The sequence below is a fragment of the Eurypyga helias genome, unplaced genomic scaffold (genome assembly GCF_000690775.1).
Source record: "Eurypyga helias isolate BGI_N326 unplaced genomic scaffold, ASM69077v1 scaffold14418, whole genome shotgun sequence".
NCBI lineage: Eukaryota > Metazoa > Chordata > Aves > Eurypygiformes > Eurypygidae > Eurypyga > Eurypyga helias.
The window spans coordinates 6,512-17,491 of NW_010267638.1; the positions used below are offsets into that span (position 1 = coordinate 6,512).

Genomic DNA, 10,980 nt, shown 5'->3' on the forward strand with positions numbered 1-10,980 from the left:
CTGATTTTCTCAGCTGCACGCGGGACAAACTAGTTTTACAGAAACGTTTGCCAAGGTATTTCAGAAGCACTCCGAGTCACGTTATCACAGATTCCTTGGTGTCTCTCGTCTACTTACGCTTCTGGTCCTGAAGTCTGTTTGCCTGTCTTTATCTCACCCTCTGTTTTTCAAAAATAAAGTCCTATTTAACTTAATACATAACATTAAAATACATAAAAATCTTGGTTTGTCTTCAGTGAAGTTCATTCATTCTGGAATAAATACGTGTTCGACGGGTCTGATGTTCTTCCGATTAGGTGAGACAATACCCAAATAAACAAGGAAGAGAAGGCACAACAGTGCCGTAGCTGTGAGGAAGACGAGGAGCCCAGCAAACAAAGAAGGTTTCAGAGGCAATCGGATCAGCTTCCCTTCTGCTGGAATCATGTTCGTGAGGCTTAACATGTAACCAAGTGACCACGCTATACTGCCGTTACCAACCTGAAAAACAGACAGGAGAGTTCTATTCCCACGGACTTTTCGGTCAAAGAAAATCATCAATTGCTGATGTTGGTAACTGCCCTTTAAGTCAGCAAGGAGAAAACTTTAGTGGAGTATACAAAGAATATAAAGAACCATTTTAAATTACCCCTTTTTTTTTTTTTTGGTAGTTCCAGAGGATACAAATAAAATTGGTCGCTAGGCTAAAGAAGCGAGCCACAGGTATTAGATGGATGGATACGAGGACGTGTGGTATATACACAGCCGGCCAGTTAGAGGGTTTTCTGTTAGAGAAACACACTTAAATTACAAAAAATAAAAAATAAATTAAAAAAAAAAAAATACAGCACTACTGTACTAATTCCTAGAATTCGCCCCTCAGCCAAATCCTAGCATGTTATTTACTTCAAGCAAACGATGCCAGGGTGAAGTCCCCAGAGCAGGAATTCTCTTATAATCTTTTGTTCCATGGTTGGTTTTGTGCCTCCAAATGAACCAGCACTGGGCTCTTGCATTTAAAAAGTACACATATGTGGAAAATTACTTGGGAACATGGGAAACAAAAGCAAAGGGGGTATGTCTGTATTTGCTCCATGGTGCTCCTGCTTTGCTGTCTTTCCCCGCTTCTGATCAACACAGTTTATCATTTTTCCACTGCCTTTTTCATTAAATCATCATTCTGCCACTTGATAAGCCCAGGATCAAAGGGTGAAGATAGAGTGTCCCTTGTCCTCCTCACACATGCCCAGGCCTCAATAATGGTTCACCTATTTATATAAAGCATGTAAGTACACATCACTGTCTCCTACAAATCAAACCACAACTTTAAAAAAATAAGTTGTTAAACAGAGTGAAAAAATAAAAAGGGGAGGCATTTCAAAATAAATCAGTGGGAGTCATTAAACAAAGGATAGCCTGGGGGCCAGCTACAAGGTATGTATTTGGTTTACACTCTAGCATGGGTTGCTTGCTTTTTCAAAGGGCCTGCACCACCTTCAAATCACTCCAAGTAGTTCTAGGGTACACTACAGGACAGGCAAAGCTGAAGTTGCATTCTTCTTTAAGCAACCAGCTCTCTCAAACTCATTTGGCTTTCCATCTTTATTACAGGTCGTCCCACCCTGCAGTGACAGAGATCAGTGTGCCTGAATGGCTGCCTTTAGGTGGTTTATTTAAATTTAGGAAAGAAAATTTGGGAAACCAAATTTTCTCTTTGGTTATTCTTGTATAAAAAGCACCATGATGGAGTTGAGGATGAACTTTAATAAATGATTTAATGTCTTTAACAAACAGTTTTAAGGAGTCAGCTACTGGTTGTAGAAGACCATAAGGGCTATAATGGTCCTTTTTGTAGTTGTGTATATCCTAATACCTTCTGTTTAACTGATAAAAAGAAAGCTGCAGCAACAGGAACTGGAATATGGTGAGCAAAGAGGTAAGATGGATCAAGCTGGTTTTTCATTGCTGTCAGAGGGAAAAAGCTCTCATCATGAGGTTTAGAACTTTTACAAATCATCTAGCTCTAGATCTCACCCAGATCTTAGCACTGGGTTAAGGTTCTTTTCATTGGTTGTGTCCACTAATTAAAGGAAAATGTACTCCTAGCATAGGCAAAAAAATCACCCTCCATTCTCAGAGAAACTGTGCTGTTATCTCTGAGGTAGCTTAGCTGATCAGTTAACATGAGATCATCTTATTTTAGTAGGGGCAGAACTAATTAAGAGAATGTGGCTTTTCCTTTTGGAGTTTCACGGTTACTCTAGTGCAAATCTAGGTAACAAAGGTGTTAATTTCAAATAAGCCTTTTGGGGTTTTATTTTTCTCAGTATTTTTAGAATCTTGGCTAAATACAGAAAAATGTTGCTGTGTTTGGCTGCTCCCATCTGCTGGGGACAGTACAAGATATATTTAAATATCAAGACAAATGCAGCCCCGACCAGATCCAGAGCAAGATCCCAAAGCACATTCCATGCTAATGTGCTGGTAGAGAGGCTAAACTCTGGACACTCCTCCAGAGCTGCTCTTTGTTGCCCACCAGAGGACAAACTAAGGCAAGAAAAACCTACTCGAATCCTTAGCGCACCAGTAACGGCTATGATTGTCCAGAAATCATTGCTTATGCTTTCTCACTCATGGCTCGCCAGCATACCCCACCTTTAAGAATACCCCACGAAGATCTCCAACCTGTTCTTTTGCCAGTTTTGCATGCAAGTGCTGAAGCATTTCCAAACTCTACGGAAATGAAGAGACAGCCTGGGACAAGGTTTTAGAATAAGGCTCCGTACAGAGGCAGAGAGGAAAGGATGGAGTCACAGAGCACTGTGGGGACCACATTTCTTGATGTAACAACCAAGCTTAGAGAGTGGTCGTGCCTTCTGGTTCGGAAGCGAAGATTTCTTAGCAGTAGCTTTAGAATGGATATATACAAGTTCGTTCCAAGTACGTGCCTTCTGGTTCGGAAGCGAAGATTTCTTAGCAGTAGCTTTAGAATGGATATATACAAGTTCATTCCAAGTACCTTGTTGTTTAGGAGAAAAATTTAGGCCAGGGAAGAGAGAAATGAAGCTATTACACAAACCTTGTAAGCCGCCTCTCTCTGCCAACCGAAAGCCATTACCCTATCAATATACATTCTTATTCCAGAGAACCAGATTACGGCACAGATGGATGTGCAGGCTGAGGATGAAAACTGCCCTGGTTGCTTCATCACCACCCGCCCGCTACAAGCCAGCCCTGTCTGTTCCCCCAAGGCTCTGCCTGCAGACAGAAAAGCGGGAGTTCTCCTGCCCAGCTCAGCAGGTTTAAATCAAACTGACCTTGACTGGCGAGGAGTTTCAGGCAGACCACTGCCTAGAGCAAGGCACTACTTCAACAAATGGGGGCAAGGCTTAAAACACAATTATTTGATCCTTTCTTAAAGCTCTTTACAAGCATCTAGGCAGCATCTCCACATAACACTGCAACCCCAGGAGGCAGGCTGAAATTGCTACTAAGGCTTGAAAAGTGGCTTTGTCTTATGACAAACATCTGACAACCATTTACACAGGCTGTTTACAACCATTACATTTCTGTAGGCTGCTGCACCACCTCTCACCTTCTAAACTTCTTTGGATTAAAATAACAGTAAGAGGAAATTATTATTACTCACCTCCTTTTGAAAATGTATCTGCGGCCAAGTTTCTGCATCGAAGTTGTAACCATATACAAGCAAGTAATAAATGAAATTGGCTGAAAAACAGTAGGATCTAGCATATATTTCTTCAAATTTAGGCAGCATAAACTGGAGCTGAAAGCAAAAGGATTTTTAAAAACACATAAATTAAGAAAAGCAAATGCCTTTTTTTTAAAGCTAGAGAATACTTTGGATTCTAAGCAGAATTCATTAGCATTTTTTCAGAAATATCAAGTAAAGTTGTGAAAAGTCTTCTGAAAAGTTCTGAATATTTGTCCAGTCCATATTCTTTTTATATCTTCCTTTAACAGATACAAAAAAAAACCCCACAACCAACCTACTTACCTGTGCCCATCTCTGTGAACAGAAGAACCACATACTTGAATTGAAGTCAGCTAGGGAAAAGTGCCCAGATAAATTCAAAGCATTAATTGTATAGTAGAATCCTGAGAAAGCCTACAGAAAAGGAGTAGGTGACAGGTTGGTTACTTTCAGTACTACAGAAATCAAAAGCAAGCAAGCTCAAAACAGAAATGCTGTGTTTGCAAACCTACCACAAAATTCCCTTTAACTTTTGGCTGATGGATTCCATTAAACGGACAGTCTTCTCTGTCTCTGCAAGCAGTGAAGTTGAACAACAATGAAACCATCTCCTGGCAGAGACCTGGGTCTCCTGTTCCATTGAAAGTCACAAGCTGGTCTGGGTAGTAATTTGCTGGTCTCAGAGACTGTGTACAAAGGCTGCCAGAGAAGTACTTCATCGTTAATGCAGTATTATAATTCAGAGGGTAACATGGATTATCCACATTGGAACTGCTGTTTGATTTCTGGGGAAAAAAAAAAACAAACAAAACCCCCAAATAACAAAGGTTTCTCAAAAGCAAGGAAGAGAAGACTTGATTTAACATTAACTATAGGAATCTTTTTAAACCACACAGGCATGTATTTTCGTTCTCTGTCATGGCTGATCAGTACAGGATTGCCCATCACTGTAATTCCTAGAAACTCCCTTCTCAAAAAATCATTGGCAAGATCAGCAAAACACTTACAGGACTAGTTGGGCCTATTTGTCAAATGGTGCAAAATTCTCACTGATTTTTAACAAACATTAAGACCTTTGTATGGAATCTAAGTGCATCTGTCCACAACTAAGCGCAACAGAGCCCTTACTGGGGTCTCCAAACTCCACCACAGGGAAGCCAACACAAGCCTAAGAAGAACCTGCTCAGACAATTACTGAAGACCTGCAAGAGCAGGACAGCAAAAGGTCTTCAACTGACCTGGAGCAGCAATGCTAAAAGCCTTTTCTCAGCTTCATCTCTCCCGTAGCACTGGAAGCTGTGAGTGTAGACCTTGTAGTTGTAACCATACAACTTCACTTGCAAGGTGCTACTGAAGTTCTGCTGAGAGTCCTCTGGGATAAATGAAATCTGAGTGGAAGCTCCCCCAAGATCCAGCGCACCCATAGTCTCTTTTCTGTATGGACGGACCCATGTCCTCCAAAAGTTTCTCTGCATGTAAGAACAAAACCAAGGTTAATTAGGATTATCATCTGATTGTACTCGTTCAAGCTTTTCTACTCTTAACTTTGAGATTTTTCCCCCCTCTCTTTGTCCTGCACCTTCTCCAAAAAAGCTTAGCTCTGAGGAAAACATGCAAATGCATTTTACATAGGAGGGATGTACTTTCACAAAGTGAAATGGTCTTGAAAGATGAAGGACAGCACAATGATCAAAGCACAGGACTAGTCAGGTCAGTATCTGTACCAAAATGCAGGGAATTGAAGTCCAGATACCCATGAGATCTTGAACAAATATGGATGGAAACAGTATGAAGATTTGCTTGTTTCAAGGCAAGAAGAATTATTAAAGGAATAGAACATTAAGAGATCACACAGAAAAAGAGGGTGAAAAACCACAGAAAAGTCAAATGAAAGCTCCATCCAAGTCAGAAGAACAAGGACCCCTAATCTGCACATCTCCTTCACTGAAACTGCAGTGGCAATAAATCTGATCCATTCAGCTGGCATTTTTCCCCATTACCCAAAACATCCCCCAAATTCTGTATTTGATCTACACAGCCATAGTGCAGAATATAGATCCTGTATGATCATCTATCTCAATATTGTAGTATTATTTACTGAGCATGATGACATGAATGTACACACAAGAAGGGAAAAGAAACTTCATGGGCTAGCAAATACACTCACAAGAAAATTCTACAGTGAAAGATTCCCATTAACAGCCCCTAGCAGAATCAGGCTCTTAACCCATTGCCACAAGAATGGTGAAAATTTTTCTCTCCTACTAGTGATATTCTACACAACTCTCTGTACTAAACTGGCGTCATAGTGTCTTGCAGTCCCTTCAGTAGCTTTTATGACTCTGCCATATGGAATCTGATATTGGGATGAGTAAAATTCACATGGTAGAAGACTGACATCACCCTGAAATTCATGACATCATTTTTCCTGCATGAAATCCACACAATGAGAAAAACTCTTCCAGAACGTGCAATTCCAGTACTGTTTTTCTTAACTTTGCAAGAGTCAACAACACACTCACCATGAGCTATCACTCAGATCACCAACTAATTCCCGTGTATTAACTGCCATGATCTAACAGGAACCCCAGCCAGGACAGCTAACAGTACTCAGGGGTTTGGTTGAAATTTCTTCTGACCCAGTAAGACTATCTGGAAGAAGTGCAGTTGATGCTAAGGGCAGCACGCTGCTGCCATTAATGCAGACGAGCAGTTGCTGATCATCTTCATAGAATCACAAGACGGTTAGGGTTGGAAGGGACCTTAAAGACCACCTAGTTCCAACCCCCCTGCCATGGGCAGGGACACCTTCCACTAGAGCAGGTTGCTCAGGGCCTCATTCAGCCTGGCCTTGAACACTTCCAGGGATGGGGCATCCACAGCTTCTCTGGGCAACCCGTGCCAGTGCCTCACCACCCTCTCCAGGAAGAACTTCTTCCTGATAACCAATCTAAACCTACCCTCTTTCAGTTTAACCCCCTTTTACTGGCATAATATATAACATACTGAATATCTACACATTAAAAGCAGCGTTTCAACACATTTGACTCCCTCTCTGCTATGAGGTTCCTGCCCGACCCTATTCTGAGTTCAAGGACAGCGTAAGTATCTTTATATTGGTATCGTTTTGTCTGCACAAGGCGGTTGGTGTCACAGCCCATGGCTCATAGCCTGCAGCTTTTCAGCAGTATTGGAACCAACAGAGTATGAGTGATTTCTGGGTCAGGTGAGGCACATTTGGCCAACTAATTTAACCACCTTCAGTGCTTCAGTCAGTCTTGTCTGCTTAGGGCAAGCGAGCCAAAGCTGCCAAACAATTTGGAGAGCCCTAAGCTGCGCAGATCCTTCACCAGTAGAGCTGCAGGGACAGCGATCACCTGAGGACGTCGCAGAAAAGCAGAAGGAAACATCTTTAGTTGGCACCACTGTTAAGACAAGACCTCTCACACAACGTGCCAGTGCCTTTAAGAGCAATGCAACTTCAGTTCCAGGTAAGGCATCTGATGGCATTTAGGGGAGAGGTCTGTTCCGTGAATCAACAATTTTACCTTTGCCACAGCTCATTCCCATAACATCATACTCTTTGATCTATGTTTGCTTTGTTCTCTTACTGCCACAAAAAGACCTTGTTATGTATTTCAGTGCAAAATGGAACTTTTAGCTATGATATTTTAACAGGCGCGTCCTCTCAAACTTCTCATTTGGAAGAAAGAAACAGCGAAAAGAAAAGCATGCAGGTTTTTTTCCACACACCTCTAAGAAATTGCCCATTAAATAGTTGGCTGTTATCCATCCATACACCCCTTCCTCTGGCCCAGTTATGATTTGCGCACCCCTAAATTCAAAAGGTTGTGCTCTGAAGTAGTTTTGAATGCTTGCAAGGACTTCATTTGCTGCCGTTTCATTTTGCAACCTAAGCAAGTCACAAAACATGAGACACTGAGCATCTGGAAAGGCAATTTCATGTTTATTGTTCACTGACTAGCAATTCAAGAAAACTCCTACAATCACCTAATAAAAACCAGACGTCATTCCTCTAAAGGGGAAGCTTATGATAGGGAACAGCCAAATATCCAGCCCTGTTTCAGCAAGCAACTCCCCCTCTACGTACAACCTTCACTCTTCATCATACATGTTCATGGGTGTTGTTTCTTATATATACTTTTCTTTTTGGTGAGCTGAGTGCTTATATGACATCTGCTGGTTAAAACAGTCCTGGAGCCTTTCTTCTCACTCTGTTTAGTCACAAAACAAACATTAAAGGTTATTCTGTGCCAGGGCTGAAGCCACCGGCAGACCCCAAAAGCTGCACGACACCACGCAAAAACTCTGCGGTGCCTAGCTTCAATCAGCCTTTGCTGCCCACAGATACACACAAATGTTATCTGTTTACTGAATTTTAAGACAGATGTGGAAGAGAAAATTAAACTCTTGCCATCTCCAGAATAAAGCAAGCACTTCTTTTCAATATGGCATAACAGCGGATTTTCATAAACCCCTGCTTTCCCTATCAAAAATGTTAATTAAATTGGCGGGGCTCCATCTCCTTTGGAAAGAGCCAATTTCCAATGAATAAAAATGCATCCAGTAAATTTTTCACGTTCTGTTTTCACAGGCTGCTACGCTAGTACGCATACAGAGGAGTTCAAGCTTCTGCCATACCTCAGTAGTCTCATGCCAGCTGTAGCCCCCAGATAAACAGAAGTGTTTTTATGCAGATGAGCTGGTATTCTCTCCTTGACTTTATTCAGACAGTCATCCAAGGGTTTGGCAAGAGCTCCAGGGTTATTCTCATAGCTGGATATACCAGGGCCTAAAAGAGAACAAGTAGATTGATTTCATTCTGCTTTGCCAACTACAAATTAGCCCAATTAGCAGACAGGTGTTAAGAGAAAGAGATTTCCCCATTCCTTCCTATAACTGTAAACCAGGTTGAAAACGATGGGTGCTTCAAGAATGAACAATGTAGAGACTGCCTGGGCTGTGCCAGACAGAGAAGATACAGGCAAGCAGTTGCGAGTATGTACACACATACACCTGTAGCACCATACCCAGAGTAAGAGATACACTGTAAACATAAAACAACACATGACAGCACTACCACATTCATGCGGAAAACATAGAATCAGAGAATCACAGAATGGTTTGGGCTGGAAGGGCCCTTAAAGACCATCCGCTTCCAACCCCCCTGCCATGGGCAGGGACACCCTCGACTAGACCAGGTTGCTCCAAGCCTCATCCAGCCTGGCCTTGAACACTTCCAGGGATGGGGCATCCACAGCTTCTCTGGGCAACCTTTTCCAGTGCCTCACCAGCAGAACAGGTTTACTTATGGCATGATAGAAAATAGCATGTCTCATGGATGGAAAATTTCTCTGATCTGCTGAAGAACAGAAAAAAAATCCCTCCTCCCACAACCTACGACTAAGATTTCCTCATCTGGTTTGCCACAACTATCGTGGACAGCCATGGCACCTCTAAGGCACACTGCTCTCAGCTGAAAATAAAGATGCTACTGTTTAATAACGTGGATTTCTCTCCCCTGCCTGGCTACCTGTCTTCAGAAATTGTGTGGGATTTTGGCATCTTCGAAAGCTTAGTCAAACGCCACTGAAGCTGACTAAGAGAAAGGAACACATGATAAGCTATTACAGCACATACTTAGCCATACTGAAGTGGGAGCAACAGTCTGATCTAGCATCCTCTCTCTGAGAGAACCAACGCAAAACCTCAGGCAAAAGACGAGGCAGGTAGCCAGTGGTACTTGTTGCTGTACTTCCAGCGGTGCACAACTACAGGTCCTCCTGAGCGTAAGGCCAGACCTGTGTATCTGATACAACTGTGACATCCTGGCAGAAAGAGTTCTGCAATTTAGCTCACTCACTTGATAATTTTATTAGACGCTTCCTAGTCCTGTAGTACGGAGCAGCTCTTCCTGTTCACCTCCTGCATCCCTCTCATAATTTCCCCTCAGTTGCCACTTTCCCAATAACGGCAGAAAAATTCCAGATGAATTGCATGAGCATTGTTTCTCTAGGAAACCCGACTCAAACAGCAGGGATCTTTTTTTAAAACGACACTAAGACTTCTCAGCAGTAAAACCTAATTTGTCAAACTCCTATAGCATAGCTGACATCCATTTTTTTCTCAGTCAAAATTAATGGCTAACATGTAACAAGAGCTAGATCCCCATTCTTCTCAAAGACTTTTTATTCCAAACTATTTTTAAGTATATTTTATACTTTCCTTTTAAAAGAAATTCTTTCAGGGCATAAGGACTGAACATTTACAGGGCCTGATATTCTTTACCTCAAATTTTGTCTGCACCAATCAGGTAAATCAAGATTAGCTTCAATTTTCTCTCTCTGTTGCAGATTACAGCACCCTGCTGTATCAGTGGGAGAAGGACTGATGCTGACAAATACAGACATAGTCTTAACAGTTCTTGTTTCCCAGTACTAGGAAACACAGCAGAAAAAACCAAACCAAACCAAACCAGTATAAGCTTCCAGACAATCTCTTCCTGGAGGCTAGAAAGAAGTAAGTAACTTCCATTTGAGCTCACCTTTCACATTGCACTTGAAGGTTTGGCTTACTACTCCTGTGTCGTTTTCTTTCTCTGCCGGCCATTCATAGACATAGACTGTAGTGCGGGAAGAACCAGCATCAAGGACTATTCCATACTGGGGAGAAAAAAATAATGCATTAGATCAAGAAACAAACAGTGACAGCTTTAAGGCCCATTTGCAGCTGTACTTCTTTGCAACATCAAACACTTTAGAAAATGTATGCACAGTATATTTACAAGCGAGATTAATTCTAGTGGTAGGCGCTTAGGCATGAATCCAACAGCCAAGCACAGAATGCATCCGGTTGCAAAACAAAGAATATAACTATGTATCTTCAATAATTAATTCAGGGGGAATGGAGAACGCTTATCTCCTTTCAGCATCAGGTTCACAATCCACGCTGACACGTAGATAGCGCTGTGTTAGGACCTGATTTTGCAGCAAGTTCATTTCCCATTATCCCAGCTACAATCCCTGGACAGTGAAGGGTTTAATGCCTAAGCACAGGCTTTAGATTCAAGGATGCACAGGGAATGCATAAAGCTATGAGCAGAGAGGTAAAGTAATAGTCCACAGTGAGAATGATGTAACAAGTCTGATTCTTTTCTGATTGCCCCATAAACCTCTCCCTTTGAGTGGTTTGGGCAGTCCACCTGAGTTTGCCACTGAAAACAGGTTGTGCTGGAGTGCGAGGCAACAAAGAGGGAAAGAGAATCA

The 10,980-nt window shown here is 42.0% G+C and overlaps 1 protein-coding gene across 1 annotated transcript in view; it reads right to left on the reverse strand.

Moving 5' to 3' along the window:
* Positions 1-246: 246 nt before the first annotated feature.
* Positions 247-10,980, reverse strand: part of ENTPD3 (ectonucleoside triphosphate diphosphohydrolase 3) — a 14,710-nt gene continuing 3,976 nt past the window's right edge. The window contains exons 2-9 of the mRNA XM_010157505.1: positions 10,260-10,377; positions 8,357-8,507; positions 7,448-7,607; positions 4,933-5,163; positions 4,207-4,479; positions 3,998-4,108; positions 3,629-3,766; positions 247-480 (exon numbers count right to left, since the gene is read on the reverse strand). Of these exons, the coding sequence (XP_010155807.1) occupies positions 247-480; positions 3,629-3,766; positions 3,998-4,108; positions 4,207-4,479; positions 4,933-5,163; positions 7,448-7,607; positions 8,357-8,507; positions 10,260-10,377 (1,416 nt within the window). The remainder of the gene's footprint in view (positions 481-3,628; positions 3,767-3,997; positions 4,109-4,206; positions 4,480-4,932; positions 5,164-7,447; positions 7,608-8,356; positions 8,508-10,259; positions 10,378-10,980) is intronic.